The 18,495-nt window shown below is 43.3% G+C and overlaps 2 protein-coding genes and 1 pseudogene across 3 annotated transcripts in view; 1 reads left to right on the top strand and 2 right to left on the bottom strand.

Annotated features, from left to right (window-relative positions):
- SP3 (Sp3 transcription factor) overlaps positions 1-6,241 on the bottom strand; it is a 50,547-nt gene extending 44,306 nt beyond the window's left edge. For both annotated transcript variants that reach the window (XM_036320771.1, XM_036320773.1), the window contains exons 1-3: positions 6,098-6,241; positions 5,344-5,498; positions 4,749-4,874 (exon numbers count right to left, since the gene is read on the bottom strand). In XM_036320771.1, the coding sequence (XP_036176664.1) occupies positions 4,749-4,874; positions 5,344-5,498; positions 6,098-6,104 (288 nt within the window). In that variant the 5' untranslated portion in view covers positions 6,105-6,241. The remainder of the gene's footprint in view (positions 1-4,748; positions 4,875-5,343; positions 5,499-6,097) is intronic.
- On the bottom strand, positions 6,100-6,997 carry LOC118662162. The gene is made up of 2 exons (XM_036320774.1): positions 6,362-6,997; positions 6,100-6,249 (listed from the first exon to the last, which is right to left on the bottom strand). The coding sequence occupies exons 1-2, from the start codon at positions 6,921-6,923 to the stop codon at positions 6,122-6,124; spliced, it is 690 nt and encodes a 229-aa protein (XP_036176667.1). The 5' UTR covers positions 6,924-6,997; the 3' UTR covers positions 6,100-6,121.
- A 2,243-nt stretch (positions 6,998-9,240) lies between these two features.
- On the top strand, positions 9,241-10,447 carry LOC118661663 (annotated as a pseudogene).
- Positions 10,448-18,495: the final 8,048 nt, after the last annotated feature.

Here is an 18,495-nt window from a genome sequence, read left to right as displayed (position 1 = left end):
GGGAGAAACATCAATGTGAGAAAGAAACGATCAGTTTGCCCCCTACAAGCCCAAATCCGGGCCCCAACCTGGGATCACACCTGCAACCTAGGTGTGTCCTCTGACAGGGAATCGGACCTGTAACCTTTTGATACACGGGACGATGCTCATGCTCCAAACAAGTAAGCCACTCAGTCAGGGCTGTGTTCTTTTTTTTTTTTTTAACGGAATGAGGAAAAATACTTAATCAGAAAACTACTAGACTTCCATGATTTAAGCTAAGATTGTGCTGGGGAAAGAGGAATATATTGCGCTAGCGAAAAGTTCTGGTCTGAGTTCTGGTCCTAGCTAGAACTGTAGAATTGTGTGTGATTTAGAGCAGAACTTCTGTTAAAAATGGGGAAAGTATTACCCTAGAGCAGCGGTTCTCAACCTGTGGGTCGCGACCCCTTTGGCGGTCGAACGACCCTTTCACAGAGGTTGCCTAAGACCATCCTGCATATCAGATATTCACATTACGATTCATAACAGTAGCAACATGACAGTTATGAAATAGCAACGAAAATAATTTTATGGTTGGGTCATAACATGAGGAACTGTATTTAAGGGCCAGAAGGTTGAGAACCACTGTCCTAGAGGGTTGTAAGAATCAAAACTGCTAACCTTTACAAACTATAAGGCCTTATACAATCCTAAGGCATCATTATGATTACTAAAATTTTAAGGACAGATTTGAAAAACACCCATTAGATGACTAGCACAATTCCTGGATCAAAGATCAGTAGGTATTTGTTGAATGAATAGTTAAAGGTATCTTACTTTAAAACCATTGCAAAGAAAGTGATAGAAAAAATGGATAAAACTGACCCTGAGATATTAGAGTCTTCTGTGAAAAACTACATCAATTTGAAACCTATTTATTTCCATAACTCCATAATGAATAAGTCCCAGATATTTCAAACTACAAAGCCTACTAAGACCATTCATTTGTAAGAAATTTCATCAGCAGCATACCACGAAAAGACAGTACTCTAGATACCAAAAGGGAAAGGGCTAAATTAGAAAATCATCTAAGAGCAAAAAGAGCTGTAAAAACTCTGCTGTTAGGCTACCTGGAAATACTATATAAAACAAAGGAAGAGAGAGCATAAAATCACATAACCCAGGCAAGAACTAGTATTTGGTTTAGGATCAAGACAACCCTTTACATAAACTTCACACTAAAAGAAAAATCCACCAGTGTTTCTCTCAGTAACTTTAACATTCTCACTTGACAACAAACAAAATGCTATCTAAATACTTCCCATATTTAGGTGGAAGTTGGCATTACTGTAAAAAATTGTAACTGAAGGTACTCTAAGGTTCCTTCTGCATATAAACACATAATTACACAGTGAAAGGACCACAACCCAGAGTAGCCCTGAAACGCTACTACAGCAGTTCATTACAAGGGCATTCTTCAGTACAACCAAGCATAAAAATGGGATGGAGGTGGGGACTTGGGGGTGAGAGAAAAGAAAAAAAGGTTTATCTTCTCAAATACCTGTAGATAGGGAAAAAGAAAAAATTCATACCACTTACTGCATACCATTTGAAAAGGATTATTAACTTCTCAGTTCCCACAAATGGCTTTATATGAAAGCCAAACTGGCAAGCAAAGAGTGTAACCAGAAACAAGAAAGTATGAAGCTAAGGTAGAAACAAACGAAAAACCAGTCTTAGGTAAGTACATACTCAAGTTTCTTGAAATCTTCAAGGAACACTAAAGAACTCAAACAGACTTCAAATAAAAACAAATACCCAATGAATTCATTACAATGACAATGTAGATCTTTTCAAGTAATGGTAAAAATAACCTTTTTAAAAAATAAGCTATTGTTCATTTTTTAGCTCACCAACATGTATATACTAAATTAATGAACACTAAATTTACAACCTAAAGTGAAGATCAGGCAACAACTTTTACAGTATGTACTTGTTCAGCTTATTACACTACAGTACAAAACAAGAATTTGAAATAAATTAATAATCCGTAAGTACACACAAACGCAAAACAGGTAAGTTAATATTTCACAAAGGTCTACTTTACTCCGTTCCCTGATTTATTTCAAAAATTAACTACACAAAAAAGGAGGACCTATGTAATACTTTCAACAATAAAGATTTTTTTTTAATTAACTACACAACTTTTAATAATAAAGTAGAAAAGAGCCTTGCCATCAAACCAACTTGGGAGTCCCTGGTGTAGGGCAATACAGGTGAGATTGCTTTGTGATTAGATCTATTCAGTACAGTACTGAAGGTATCCATTCTTGGCCAGGATCCAGGAGGAACCCATATCATATTAAAACAAATTCTAAATTTGAAATAGTTAAAGCAAATCTCTAGTTCAGGTGACTGGCTTTCTAATAACCTTTTAATCCTAAAATACCAAATTAAACTGGCATAAAATTGAAATGCATGTATTTCATTTGATTTTAAATATAACAATACTATATGCAATGTGGTGCCCTGGACTGGATCCTGGAACAGAAAATGGGCATTACTGAAAAAACTGGTAAAATCAGAATAAAATTTGTCGTTAATAATACTGTATCATTGTTAATGTCCTAGTTTTGGCAAACATACCATGGCTATATTAACATTAGGGGAAGCTGGGTGAAGGGAATACGGTAAACCCTCAAGTTCTATCTTTGCAACTTTTCTGTAAATTTAAAATTCTTCCAAAACAAGAATTTTAAAGAAACACAGCTACAAAATAAAGCTCTCTATAGACATCTCAAGATTCCCAGTAGTTTGAGTAATTAAAGCAGATGATCTAAGCACATTTTTAGGTGGAAAAAAATTGCCCATAAAATCACTTAAATTCTCATTTTCCAAGATGTACATGTATGAAATTCATTTGAACAAGAAAAATAATTTTCCCATTTCCTAAGGCAAACATATTCAAGCCAGTCTTACCAATTTTACTCAGTGAAAAATTTTCTGCACAGGTACCAAACGTACAAAGAAAAAAAATGCTGCAACTGATTCTAGTTCATATTCATCTATAGGGAAATATCCGTAGAGATTTAGTAGTTCAGAGTATGAGTTGAAGAGGCATGGAAACAACTTTTCTACAAGTGATATATGGCCAGAGTAGGCTAAAGTTGGAGATAATATTCCATTCCTGGGACTGAGATTCATGTAAGATTCACATATACATATTTTCACCTTCACTTCCTCCTTTATTTCTCCCCTCCCCCACTGGTGAGCTGATACCTAAACTTGGTAAGTTACAGCTACAAAAAGTTTTTTGTTCTAATTGAAAATATTAAAAAGGTAAGGAGAAGCAATCTGGCTTGCAATTTTACTTATGCAGTGGTTCCAATTTGTCTTGTCATTGTAGAGCTAGAGGGATGTAGTTCTTTAAAAAGGTTTATCAATCCATAAGTTGTTTAAAAGTAACAATGGCTCACACAAACATAATTTTATGCCTTTACATTTTAATCTGCTTACAAAAGCACAAAACTTAAAAATCATACTTTTAAGACACTAAAACCATTCATCTCTCTCTACAATATAACTTGAAGTACTAAAATTACAAATACAACCTTTAACATAGCTTAACTTTAGCTTCACTTTTACTACCTAGAAATATTAAGAATTTCCAGCAGACTATATCAAATACCAAACTTTTTTGTCTACTGTGACTACTTCCAAATATCACTACACACAAATCAAGTCCTATAATCCACCTCAAAGGGAAATATTTCAATTATTTTATTAAGTAAATACATCTACGTGTTACACTAATGCAACAGCAATGATTCCAGCAAATATAAGTCACAAGCAACAGTGCTAAAAGCTGTTTTCCTAGATCATAAGAATTAAACCCTCAGATAACAGGTCAGCTCCTCCCCCTGCTCCAGACACAACACACCACAAAAAAGCATCTACCCCGTCCCATCAGACCAGCAATGACAATAAGACGGCCTCACGAGCCAAATACAACTGTTTAAGTGTGGTGTGCATTAGCATGCATGCAAGTACAACTTCTTACATGTACTTCTGTTTCTAACACTGGTATTCAGGTTCTCAATTTCAAAAGCCAAAGTATTATCTAAGTAACTTCAGCGACTTCACCAGCCGCTAATTAAATGTTTCACTTATTCCACTTACGAAAAATTACTGCCAAATAAGAGCCTGCAAAAACTAAAATCCGACAATTTAGAATGGTCACTGAAAAAAGCACTTCAAAGTATCCATTCCTGCATACAAAAACATAATTCAAAAAGTTAAACCTTCCTTCCTTCCCTTTTTTTTTAACGATTTACGGTTTAAATCAGTAAGATCTCGTAACTTCCAACCGACAAAGCTCCAGGTTCAACGTACTCAGAACTGGAGACACTGTGGCTCTGGCTGATACTATCCATGGCCGATAGGCTGTGCTTGAAAACGCCGAGGTGCTGGGAAGGAGTTTCCAGCAGTGATATGAATTACTCAAACATCCATTTTGGAGCCTTCCACCCCCGCCCTCGCAGACTTCATTTTGTCGTGAATCTGAATCGGGGTTCCGCAGTGACAATTTAAGGAAAGCCGGGGCTGGCTTCAGGCCCACACAAGTCTGTGGAGGAGCAGGAAGGGGCGCCCCGGCCGCGCCATCGGTCCGCATCGCCTCGGGGACGGCGCGGGCGCCCGGGAGGCCTCGGGGCGGCGGGAGCGCCGCAGGCCCGGGATGGCGGGCGCTGGGCCTCGGCGGGGGCGGGCCGCGCGCGCGCGAGACTTACCGCTCCGGCAACGGCGGCGGGGGCCCCGGCTGCGGCGGCCGCCTCCTCCTCGTCGTCGCCCGGCGATGGCGGCCCAATCTTGCTGCAGGTAGCGGCCAGCAGAGCGAGCGGTGACGGCTGAGTGTCCTACCCCCGATGGGCGGGTTCAGAGAGGGAGACAGGGGGAGGGGTGGCGGTTAGGGCCGGGCCGCCGCTCGCACAGGAAGTGCGACTCGGTCCTCGCAGGCTGCGCCCGGGCGAGCGCCAGCCCGCGCTCGGCTCCCCTCCTCCTCCTCCTCCCGCACGCCGACTCGTGTCCTCCCGCTCGCACGCACAGCCGCTCGAGCGTCCGCGGGAAGGCGGGCGGCGGGCAGCGCGCCGGGCCTGCACCTTCCGCCCGAAGCCACCGCCGGGAGGGCGCGCACACACTCACACACACAAACACACACAAAAAGGCGGCGGGCGGGGGAGAGCGGGCGGGGTCGGAGCGTTGGCGCCTCGGGCGGCAGCTCCCGGGGCGGGGGGAGGGGAGGAGAGAGGCGCGGAGGGAGGGGAGAGCGAGGGGAGGAGAAAGCGGCGCGAGGGGGGAGCCGACCGGGGCTCAGCCGCGCCTCACCTGGGCCGCCGCCGCCGCCGCCGCCACCGCGCCGTTTCCGTGCTGCTGCTGCTGCTGCTGCTGCAGATACTCGCCGTGGCCGCCGCCGCTGCCGCCGCCGCCGCTGTCCACGTCTAAGGCAGCCATTTCCTCTTGTTTCACGGGCTTTTCAGGAGCTGCAGGCACAGCGCGGGGGGGTGGGGAGGAAGGCGGGTGGAGGAGAGGGAGGGGGCCCGCGGGCCGAGTCGAAATTATTCCGAAAGCCCGGGCCGACTCCCCTTCCCCTCCCCCACCCGCCCCGCGGCGGCGGCGGCGGCGGCGGCTCCCTCCTCCCCTCCCGCGGCTGCCCCCGCCCGCCGCGCTGTAACCCTCCTCCTCCTCCTCTATCCCTCCTCCTCCTCCCCGCGCTGCCCCTGCCCCCTCTCCTCTCCTCTCCTCCCCTTTCCCTCCGCGCCGCTCGCTCGCACTCGCGCTCGCTCCTCTCGCACCGTCAGTCACTCACACGCCCGCCCGCCCGCCGCCCGCGCCCGCACGCAAGGGGATGCGCTCCCGGCGGACCGGGCCGCCCGCCCGGGGCCCGGAGGGGACACGGCGCTGCTGGGGCTGGAGGGGTGGACCGTGGCTGGCGGGGAGGGGACTGCGGCTTTCTGCCTCTCACAGACACTCGGTCGCACACACGGGGCCGGGAGCCGGCAGCGGCGGCCCGGAGCGGGCTGTGGTCGGCGGCAGCGGCGGCGGCGGCAGCAGCAAGGGTTGCTCTCTCGGCTCTACGTACCGGTCATAGTGTGTTTAGGGCACCTCAGGCGGGGCTCCCCGCCGCCTTACACATGGTGAGGAGCGAAGGCGGCGGCGGCGGGAGAGGATGCGGGAAGCGGCGGCGGACACGGCCGGAGCGGTCCGGGGAATTTTTTTTCCTATTTTGATTGACTGTGCGGGAAACACAAAAGGTGGAGCCTCCAGCCCAAAAGGGGGGAAGAGGGTGACAGCCCGCCCGGAAGTCCCGCCCCTCTTCTCCGCGTTCATTCGCCGCCACGCTCACTGTCGGCGGTGCTCATTGGTCTGGACGCCTGTCCGTCGCTCGGCCCGGCTGCGCGCTTCCTGTTTGCCCCCCGGGTGGAGGGGAGAGACAATGAGCGGCCTAGGCGGCGTAGGTTCCCGAGAGCGGCTACAGCTCGCCTATTACCCCGCTGTGCCCGACTTGCTTGCCGGCTGCCGCTGCCAGGCCCGAGGCGCAGGCCTCTTCCGCCTCGCAGGCGCTCGCCACAGGCCTGGCCAAGCTGGAGCGGAGCTGAGCTGGGGAGGAAATCGTTCCCCGGTGGCTCAGCTCCACTCGACGCTTCCTCCATCCCGGCGGCAGCCTCGGCCGGATCTCCCCTGGGCCTCGCGCGCTCGGAGTCGCCGCTTCCCTGCACAGCCGGGAGGCCGCCGCCGCTCAGCCCCGGGGCTGCTGCTGCGGCCGCCGCTGCACTGAGCGAAGCAGACCCGCCCCGCGAGCCCGGGGGGAGGGAGCTGGTATTGGGGGAGACACCCCTTCCGAGGCTGGAGGAGGATTGTCTCTGACATTCAGCTCGTAGATTCGGTCCCAGCCATCTCGGCCCCATCCCCCTGAGTCCCAGGTTTCCTTCCAGTTCATCTCCCACTTGTGTACCCTGGAGGCAGGCACTTAAAAACAAAGAAATAATTCGCAGAGCAGAGCCCTCCTTGCAGTGGCACCAAAACAGCCACTTTTAAGTATATTTCATTTAAAACGTGGCATGTGTGTATATGTAAATATATATATGTAAATACATATATATATATATATATTCAGAGGTGCAGAATACTTTATTTAAAAAATCCAGTCACATAGTCATATTCCCTTGTTTCTTAATCGTCTTGGTAACAAGTCAAACGTAGAAAGAAAACCATTAACACTTGCCAGCGTTTTTTAAGTAGTGAATCTCAGCGAGTATTTTTTTTTCCCCTGGAACATTTTAGTTATACTTTAAGATCTCGTCTCACTTATTAGATTAAGTTAACACTCCTTTTCTCTTTGGCATCCTTGATACCTTGCTGTCATCATGGGGAGGAAAATGCTGTTTTTTGTGTGTGTTTTGCCAACTAAGAGACATCCATCTCTGCCTGTTACCTTTAGATCTAATCGCCAAGAAAGGTTAAGTTAAAGAGATGGAAATGCTGTCCACGACAGCCTTTTTCTAGAAATCTGACTCACACAAGAATCCAGTTACTGCGATTATTATATTTTGTGTGACAACATTGTGCCAGGGATGGGGTTGTAAGTCCAGCACTGAAACTACATTTGTGTGTGACAACTAAAAAGAATTCGTAGTCCGTTTACGAGTTTGAGTCCCAGCTCTAAAGCACTGATACTTCTGACCTATTCTCATAGGATAAGAGAAGTTGTATGGTAACTTGGCGCTTAACTTGTACAAAAGATAGACTTCCAGGGAAGTGACCTAAAAATCACAAGCAGGCACAACAAGACTTGATATGAATCCAATGGGGTTGATCTCTTCCAAAACACATTTTAGTCTCATATTTAAGTACAAGAATCACTTTAAAAGCTAAGTAGTATAAACACTGTACTATTTTACACTTCAGTTTTAAAGGAAATAAGCTGATTTGGGGGGGAGGGAATAAAAAAAGAAACGGGGGCTGAAGAGGAGGACAAGTAGAGTCGGAGAGGAGGGAAGTCACAGCATTGTCTCAGCCCATAGAGTTGTTGGATAGAAGAGAGCTCTCCCTAGAAGAGGTTTTTTTTTTTCAGCTATTTTTCCAGGAATGGGGACATATGGGTCTAAGCATACCACCCCCATACCCCTTTCACAAAGTCTTAGTCCAGCCACCTACAGAGAGTAAAGTATTTGGCCACAAAAATTCAATTTATTTCTTCATTGATACCACTTGATAAATGAAATCATTTTGAAACTTTTTGGTCCGTAGACCATTCTGACAAAATGCAAAAACTTTTCATCCAATCTTTCTGAAAAGAAAAAATAACTTACCAGAGAGAACAATTCTGCTGTTAATGCAATGGTTTTAAAAGATACATGTGCCGAAAGCATCACAATCAAATTCAGAGGACCCTCTCAGATCACACTTAAAAGGGTGAATGCCGTGGAATATTAAGAAGGTTGGAAATGGTCTCTGAAAAAAACAAAACAAAACAGCTTTTCTTAACTATTCCAGTACTCAGTCAAACCTTGAAATACAGTTTATGTTAATTAAAAGCTACCTGTTTTCTCAGCAGAGGTTACCCTCTCAATAATACCTACTGCTACATTACATAGGAATCCAGAATTGCAGTTCCTTAGCAGAAAAGTACTGTGCTGGAAACTATACTTTTTCCTTTCCAAAGATGATTTTAGGAAGCTCTGTGCTGGCCACTGTTAAATCACAGTAGGAGATCTGGGTGTCACTTTCTTTTCCCTCATCCTCAATTTCCTCACTTGGAGAGTATTATGTTAAGTGAAATAAACCAGTAAGAGAAAGACAAGTATCATATGCTCTCACTCATGTGTGGAATCGAATGAACAAAATGAACTGATGAACAAAATAGATCCAGAGAGCCTGGCCGGTGTGGCTCAGTAATTGAGCGTAGACCTCTGAACCTGGAGGTCACGATTGGATTCCCGGGTTGCCGGCCACAAATCGATTCTCTCTCATCATTGATGTTTCTATCTCTCTCCCTCTCCCTTCCTCTCTGAAATCAATGAAAATATTTTTTTAATAGGTCCAGAGACATAGAAGCATAGAAAAGACTGCGGAATCTCAGAGGAAAGGCAGGGGAGGGTGGGTGGGGAGAGATCAACCATATGCATAACCCATGTAGGCCATGGTGTAGGCCACGGTGAAGGTCTGGGGCCTGGGGCAGGGTGGGCTAGGAGGGGTGCGTGGGGGGAGGGGAAGGGAACATATGTAATACTTTCGACAATAAAGACAATTTTTTAAAATCCTGTATGTGTTTTTGTATATTTTCTTAAATCCTTTGGAAACGAATGAATATCGAAGGGCCTTGAAGACTTCTATAGACCTGCATGAACTCTTTCACCCATTTTCAACCTCCTTTTTCTCTACACAGAGAAGAGACCACTAAGTAATGCTTGGTTCACATCTACAAGAGACTAGCCATTCTGTATTAAAAACAGCCAAAGCGACAGAGGTGTCAGCCATCTCCTACTCAGCACCATGGCTGCCCTCAGACCCCTCATGAAACCCAAGACTTTCAAAAAGAGGACCAAGAAGTTCATCCGGCACCAGTCAAACCCATATGTCAAAATTAAGCGGAACTGGCGGAAACCCAGAGGCATTGACAATAGGGTGCGTAGAAGATTGAAGGGCCAGATCTTGATGCCCAACATTGGTTATGGGAGCAACAAGAAAACAAAGCACTTGCTGCCAGTGGCTTCCGGAAGTTTCTGGTTCATAATGTCAAAGTGCTTGAAGTGCTGCTGATGTGCAACAAGTCTTACTGTGCTGAGATTGCTCACAACGTCTCCTCAACCCCAAAGCCATTGTGGAAATTGCAGCCCAGCTGGCCATCAGAGTCACCTATTCCAATGCCAGGCTGCGCAGCAAAGAAATGATTAGACAGAAGGTGTAAATGTTGTATTTGTGTTACTAAAATCATAAATTCTGCCATCTGACATTTCGTCAAATACATACATACATACATACATACAGCCAAAGCCCTGGTTAACTGCACCACCCCTAAAGGACTACTTTTTTTTGCCTCCTGAGCGTCTATTACGTGGACCACATGAAATTGCCAATATTCAACCATTTTTTATCTAAAAAAGGTAGCTGTTTTGTATAGTTTTACCTAAATCAATGTGTTTTTTTTTTTAACTTTTGTTTCTGTGATTGTGACCCTTCTTTTTGACCTGCCCCCCCGGGTCTCTAAGCTGTTAACACTGGATTTCAGGAATCTTCAAGTTTGTTCTGATTACATAATCACTACCATATTTCAGAAGCATTCTAGCTGATATGATTAGGTGTACTTAACCCCCTTTATATTTTGTATCTTTCCTACTTTCTCAAAAATATACCTTAAAAACCATATCTCTTGTCTTATTTTTTTTCTTTTAAATACATTTTTATTGATTTCAGAGAGCAAGGGAGAGGGAGAGAGATAGAAACATCAATAATGAGAGAGAGAGAGAGTCATTGATTGGCTGCCTCCTTGCATGCCCCTTCACGGGGGACTGAGCCCTGACTTTCTGGTTCTTAGGTCGATGTTCAACCACTGAGCCACACCAGCCGGGCTTGTCTTATTTTTTTTTAATCTACCAAAAGGAAGAGGTAAAATTTTGAGCTTTTACTGCATGCCACCTCTTTCACGTATTTACTCTGTTCAGCCCTAGGAGTTAAGTATCATAGGTTTATCACTTTATAGGTGAGGAGCCTGAGGCTCAGTAAGATTATGGGACTTGCTGAGTTTCATTTTCAAATAAGTGGCAGATTCAAACCCAAATGGATCAGTCTTACCAGTCAACATATCAAGTCTAAAATGATCCGCTTAAAAAATTCACCTATCCACCATGTAAAAAAATTAAAAATATAAAAAATATAGTAGATAAAATAGGTATATATTTATAAGAAAGGTCATTTTTAAAGCAAGTCTTTAGAATGTGGGCTTCTTGTGTTAGGGATATTTTGAATGCTCTAACCAATACCAAACACATTGAGGATGTTTAATATCAAGCAGAAAGATTGTCAACACATTTATCTTGTGGGAAAGTAAAGGGTGAGTAGAAAATTACAATTAACCAATAAATACTGTATGATAAAATTCATTTGACATTATAATAGTTACCTCTTTCAAGATGTTATTTCCCAAATGAGTTAGACCCTCATTTTCACTCAAGCTCCACACCAACAATATCATCATGGTACAAAAAGGACTGATGTTTTTATTTTTTATATATATATATATTTTATTGATTTTTTACAGAGAGGAAGGGAGAGAGATAGAGAGTTAGAAACATCGATGAGAGAGAAACATCGATCAGCTGCCTCCTGCACATCTCCTACTGGGGATATGCCCGCAACCCAGGTACATGCCCTTGACCGGAATCGAACCTGGGACCTTTCAGTCCGCAGGCCGACGCTCTATCCACTGAGCCAAACCGGTTTTGGCGACTGATGTTTTTATAATTCAAGAAATCCTCTTCTCTTCATCCAGGCTATTGACATCCCTGGGTATTCTAAATTTCCTAGTCATCCATAACACTTCCGAAGTCATCTTCATGTCAGTCCAGGAAGTTTAGTCCACTGACAGATTTCTGAGTTGGTGCAACTTTCTAAGAAAAGATGGTTTACATATTTCTATGTTAATAACCTATCTTAGGAGGATATAGAATGCTAGAAAGTGTCTTACTGATTACCTTTCTTAGAATAATATAGAATTCTAGAAATTATCTTGTAAATTAGCAAATGTATCAAGGAACTTTACTTAATAATACTAATAAATGATCTAAGGTTATTAATAAACAACCTTAGATGCCACTGAGGTGTCTTGTCCTTAAATGATGAGCAAGAGCCTGGCTGGCATGGCCAACTGGTTCAGCATTGACTTATGAACCAGGAGGTCACAGTTCGATTCCCACAGTTCATGCCCAGCTGTGGGCTCCAACCTCTGACATTTCTATCTCTCTCTCCCACTCCCTTCCTCTCTGAAATCAATAAAAATATATATTTTAAATGATGAGCAGCAACCTTCACTATGAAGTGTATTCATACTTCATGATTCAATCTCTCTTTTAATAAATTTGTTTTCTATCCTTTAATCCTATAAATTAGACATATCCATTAACTAGTCCCAAAAAGAACCAAGGCTTACGGAATGTAAGAGGAAGTGGGGGTGGGGGAGATAAGGAATGAGGCGGCAGGGAGAAAGTTGAATTGAAAACTATTTTTACCTGCCTTGAAGGAACAGAATTTTTCCATTTACCTCTACAATGGCTGAAATGCTGCACCATCTCATCACTCCATTTCAACCCAAGAAGTGGAGTAAAAAATAAATGCCCCTGGCCGGGTAGCTCGGTTGGTTAGAGCATCCTTCTCTTGCTCCCCTCCACTCCTTCAGTCAATCAGTTGCCTGAGCATGTTTATCTGACTACCTCTGCCATGGACTCATTTATTAATTTATTCTTTTTGTTTGTTTAAAATAATGATTATGCACTATTTCAGGCAAACAGAGTAGTAATAGAGAACAATATCATAATAATATACTTGACCTAGTTTAAGGAAACCTTGCAAATACAAATGGATACCCATTCAAATCGCAGTCTCCTCTCCGTACCAAGGGCAATTACCATTTAAAATTTAGCATTTATCATTCCCATGCAATATTTTATAGTTTTATTTCACATGCACATATCCACATATAGTATAGAATATAAATTTGTGTGTTTTAAAACTTTATATAAATGGTATTATACTGTTTATCCTGCTATAATAGCTTTTTTCACTCATTATTTTTGAGATTTATCTATGATGAATCATCTCTCTTTTTACTTACTTTAAAAGTTATTTAATGAATATAACAATTTATAAATCATTGTGGATTACACCATAACACTAGATATTATTATACTATATATTATACATATATATCTATTATGTGTATATAATTGCATTATTTATTTTTTAAAAATTATATTTATTGATTGATTTTAGAGCGAGAAGAAGGGGGAGTGAGAGAGAGGGGAAACATTGATGTTTTATTCCACTTACTTATGCATTCATTGGTTGATTCCTATATGTGCCCTAACCTGGAATCAAACCAGAAACCTTGATGTGTCAGGACTAGACTCCTGGTTCCTAGCACAAAGCTGCCTAAGTGATAGGAGCACCAAGTGAGTTTTTGTTCAAATGCTTAGTCTTTGACCCAGAATCTTGACACAGAGCTCCTAAATCCCTTGGAATTTCCTGGATGATAGGAGCATCTTTTTTCCTAATGAGGCAACTTTGGGTGGGCTCCTGGTTGGGGCTGGTCATTAGAAGACCAAGACATGATTAGAAACTTGGAACTTTCAGTCCCTGTCCTCCCCTCCGCGCCACCCCCCCCCCCCCACCACCACCACTCCCATCCGCCAGAGAGAGTTAATCAGTCATGCTTACATGATAGTGTCTCCATAAAATTCCCCAAAGTACATAGTTTGGAAAGCTTCCAGTTTACTGAACACATGAAAGTGCTAGGAAGGTGGCTTGCTGGAGAGGGTGCTCTGCACTCCTTCCCCATACCTCACCCCATGTACCTCTTCATCTGGCTGTTCATTTATCTCAGGGATGGGGAACCTTTTTGTGCCAAGGGCCATTTGGCTGTTAATAACATAATTCGAGGGCCATACAAAATTATCAGTTTAAAAATTAGCCTGCTATATTTGGTCAAACATTTAATTAACTCACCCCTAATGGCTTGGCCAAGCCAGACCAAATGATTTCCCAGGCCTTACACAGTCCACCGGCCTGACGTTCCCCATCCCTGATCTATATCCTTTATGGTATATTGCTAAGTGTGTTTCCCTGAGTTCTGTGAGCCATTCTAGCAAATTATCCAACCCAAGGAGGGAATGTGGGAACCCCAACTTATAGCTGGTCGGTCAAAAGTACTGGTGACAACCTAGGACTTGCGATTGGTGTCTGAAGTGGAGACAGACTTCTAGGACTGAGCCCTTAACCAGTGAGAGCTGACACTCATTCCAGGTAGACCGTGTCAGAACTGAACTGAATGGTAGGACACCCAGTTGGCGTCAGAGGATTGTTTAATGTAATAAATACACACAGTTGTTGACCAGAAGATAAGTGATTTGATTATTTGAGTGTGCAAGTACAGAGAGAAACCGAGTCTTTCCTGGGCAGAGAGAGCCCTTACCATCTTCACAGGCCTCTGTCCATTTCTCTTCAAACAGGAGCAAGTCTCTCCATCTTCAAAAACCCTCCAAATTTTTCTTTATAGTCTTCTTTATTTCTTTCCTTTCCTTGTCCAAGGTCTCAATAACTTGCTGCCTACTGCCTTCCTAATTTAAGGCTACACCCAGTTTCTGTCTTACCAAGCTACTCAAAATTGTTATCTTGATGGTCTCCAATGATTTCCTTATTGCCAAATCCATGGATCCCTCACCCTGATTTTTATTCCCTTTCAGCTTTTCTCAGCATTTGACACTGTATACATTTCCTCTTTAAAACTCTGCCTTCCCTTGAAAGGTCATCTGCTCTCTGGGTTTTTTCTAAAATGAGTATTTCTCTGTATCTTAGCAATGCTGTCCAATGAAACAATCTGTAATGATAGAAATGCTTTATTTGCACTGTCATTACAGTAGCCACTAACCCAGTGTGACTCTTGAGCACTTGGAATGTGGCTAGTGTGGCCAAGGAACTGAATTTTCAATTATTTAATTTTAAATAATCTATAATAATAAAAGCGTAATGTGCTAATTAGACTGGACAGCCTAACGACCTTCCAGACATCATTCCGGACGTCCTTCCAAACGAAGCCAGGGCGGCAGGGACCGAGGCAGAGGTGGTTAGGGGCGATCAGGCAGGCAGGCCAGCGGTTAGGCACCAGTGGTCCGGATTGCAAGAGGGATGTCTTAAATTGCGAGAGGGTGCAGGCCTGGCTGAGGGACCCTCCCCCCGCCCCACACGAATCTCATGCACTCGGCCTCTAGTTTAAATATAAATGGCCACAAGTAGCCAGTGGACAGTGCAGCTTTAAGGTTTCTTTTGCTCCTTCCAGCCCCTAAATATGAACATTACTCCAGATTCAGTTTTTGATTCCCTGAGCTTTTCTTTACAAGTTCATCCCCTGGAAGCTCAACCATTCCCGCAACTCCAGCCCTGCCTCTACAATCAGTCCCAAATCTTATCTTTAGTTGTCACCCCAGTTCCAGTTCCATATCCTCAAGCACTGTGAATTCCTCTTGAATGTCTCACTTTTACTTCAAACCCAGAATGTTCAAAGTTAAACACATAACTTCTCCTACAGACCAGCTCCCCGCTCCCTTAGGACATTCTTGTCTCTGACAACAATGTCCTCATTGTTTTCTCAGAGGCCCAGAGGTGAAGTTACCTTTCACACATTTCTCTCCTTCTTCTCCCATTGGCAGCCAGTTACCAGGTGCTAACAAGTTTTCCTGCAGAATCTCTCTCAGCTACCCGTTTCATTGAAACCACGAAATGTATTGAACCCCATTCAGCAAGATACTGCATGGCCCCTACCCACTAGAAGCAGATAAGCCAATTAAGAAGCAAACTAGAAACATAAACAAAATCAGATATTATAGAAGATAAAGTCTAAAGTACTCTAGATGCGTTAAAAGGTGCTCCCGGAATTCAGAAACCACTGAGGATCAGTCAGCTCCAGAAAGAGATCAAAGCACGCGAGCCCTGGCTGGACTTCTGCGGCACTAGGGTACTCCAGACTTCCCTGCTCCTTTCCATTCTGCATCTGCCACCAAATGAATCTTCCCCTATTGTCCAAAAAACGTTAGTGATGCCCATGATTTACTATACGCAAGAGTCTCTCTCTCTCTCTCTCTCTCTCTCTCTCTCTCTCTCTCTCTCTCTCTCTCTGTCAACTCCTCGCTGCCCTATATTTAATCATTCTTACCTCTGAGCAGTTAACTCACCCTGCCGCCAGCACTGTCCTTCCCTACCCCTCACCCCCCCACCCCCACCCCAGTGCTCATGCAAATTCTAACAAGCCTTTAAGCTTCAATTCAAGTCTTAACCTCTTTCTATAAAGCCATTGCTTCCAGCAATTAATAACTCCCTTGCCTTTAGCTTTCAGTTACCCTTATAATTCATGACAGCATTGTCACCACTGTTTTAACCATTAGCATTTTGAGCACAAGCGCCCCTCACCCTTCTGGCGTTCATAGACAGCGATTCTCAAGGAAGGAGAGCAGTATGGTTTGCAAACAAAACAGCTCTTCATTTGTCCCACTAGGACTTTTTTTTTTTTTTTTTTAAGCCATCACATTAACTTAGTTGACTTTCAAGTATTAAAGGAGAATGTTAGATTCCTATGCTTTATCAAGGGAGACATATTATTTAACAAGAGTTCTATTTGAGCAAATAGAATATAATCAACAAATATCTATTGAATTAACTCATTGATTTCATTAAGCAACGAATTTGGATTCTGTTAGGATTGAAGTTTCAGACTTCTTATTTTAATGGAGAAACTACTGATAATGTGACCTGTTAATTATAAAAGGGCCAGAAATCTAGTATTCATCAGCTGAACAAATTATCAAAACCTTATAAAGAAATATTTAAATATTTTTATTATAAGCCATTTGATATATAAAGTATGTGTAATATGTATATAAGTATAAAGCTTAATAAGATATAAATTGGGTGATCCTATCACCTAATTTAAAATATTCCTGGTATTGATAACTACCCATAATTTAAGGGTTCTATCATCCTTGACAGTGTGTTATTATTTTTCTCTAGTTATATATATTCCAGTGAGTTATTTTCTTATTCTAGTATATTAAAAAATAGACTTAATTTTTAAATTTAAAATTATTACTTAAGTTAGTACTTAAATGCTATGGTAATATTCCTTTCTTATAGCATTTGAATTATTTTAATTTATTTCTAGTATGCTTATTTACTCATCTCTTGAGTTTTTACTCTATTTTGAACATTCTGATTTCATATTATGGTAAGGTGATCTTTCTACTTCTTATTTCCTCCACGCTGAATTGAATAAACCACTTATCTGCTTATGCTCCTAGTCTACTCTAGTCATTTCATTCCTTCTTTGTATCGACTGTCCCTCAGTCTGGTTTTGTAGAGTAGCTTACTGAATGTTCCTTCTTCTAAGTCACTGACATATAAAATTGGTCCTAATATTGATCCCTAGAGCTTTGTAATCCATTCCATCCCAAACTATGCCACTCTTTGATATCAAAGTCAATGTTTAATTTACTTAAGGGGTTCATCCCTATACCATACTTCTCTAACTTCTAGATTGGTTGTTTATGGTATTCTCTTCGTGGTGCTTTATCCCAGTATTTGGTTCATGGCTTCCCTCAGCTAATATTTGTCATTAGGCCTGAGGCTATTTCACATCACTGAGGCAGATAAGATGTGAGTCCATGATGGCTCTTTAAATTAAATCATAACTTTCTGGCATTTCCAATAATTGATTTTCTATAAAATTACAATATTCTATCATCCATTGAAATTAAACTTAATAATTCTATATTTTGTACTCAGGTGAAAAGGGATATTTAAGGAATGGGCAATAATTTAATATGGATTTTATTTATTACTAGTAGCCCGGTGCACAAAAATTTGTGCACTCAGGGGTGGGGGGGTGAAGGGTGGGGCCAGACCCCTCAGCCCGACCTGCACCCTCTGTCATGTTCCGAGACCCCAGCCACTCCTGGCATAGGCACAGGCCTACAGGCTTGGGGCGGCCTGGCTCCCAAGGCCCCATTTTATTAAGAGAACAAAGTCGGTGTTACAGCTCTCACCGAACCCAGTACAGTGCATCTGTGCATACAACTGCCTCGTTCATGTGCCTGCTTTGCCCTACTGAATTACTAACATCTTGAGGACATAGCTCTGTCTTATCCTGCTTCAACTTCAGTGCCTGGCCTGGTGCCAGGGACCTGAGAGTGTTTGCTGAGTGAGTGAGTGAATAATGAGTGAGTGAATGAGTGAATGAATGAGCGAGTAAGTGAGCAGCTATGGGGCGGGAACTTCTGCCACATTGCCAACGCGGCAGAAGTTCCCACCCCCACTCCCGGCTGCCTGATGCCCACCCCGGGAAGTTCCCACCCTGCTCCCAGCGGCCCCACGCACCTCTCCCAGCTGCATAGTTCATGCAGGGCAAAAGCGGTCCGGGTTCTCTGCCTTTGCCCTGCCACCCGGCTCTTGCCTGCCGCCTGGGTTTCTGGTCACCGTTAGTGGCAGGCGGCTTCTTCCATCCTTTCCCTTTCGCCTCCCATCATTGTGCCTACGTATGCAAATTAACCACCATCTTTGTTGGCAGTTAATTTGCATATCACCCTGATTAGCCAATGGGAAGCGTAGCAGAGGTATGGTTAATTACCCTTTTGTCTTTTATTAGATAGGATAACTGATATAGACATAGTCAAAGATAAAGTCAACTTGGTCTTTACTGATGAATTCAAAATCTACTAAGAA

The sequence above is a fragment of the Myotis myotis genome, unplaced genomic scaffold (assembly GCF_014108235.1).
Source record: "Myotis myotis isolate mMyoMyo1 unplaced genomic scaffold, mMyoMyo1.p scaffold_m19_p_8, whole genome shotgun sequence".
NCBI lineage: Eukaryota > Metazoa > Chordata > Mammalia > Chiroptera > Vespertilionidae > Myotis > Myotis myotis.
This window is presented reverse-complemented; position numbering and strand designations above follow the sequence as displayed.

Coding starts and splice junctions, on each gene's coding strand:
- LOC118662162 (XM_036320774.1), bottom strand. CDS start 6,923: ATGGGGCCGAGATGGCTGGGACCGAATCTACGAGCTGAATGTCAGAGA. Junction 6,250..6,361: donor ACCAATGAGCACCGCCGACA/GTGAGCGTGGCG, acceptor TTTCCCGCACAG/TCAATCAAAATAGGAAAAAA.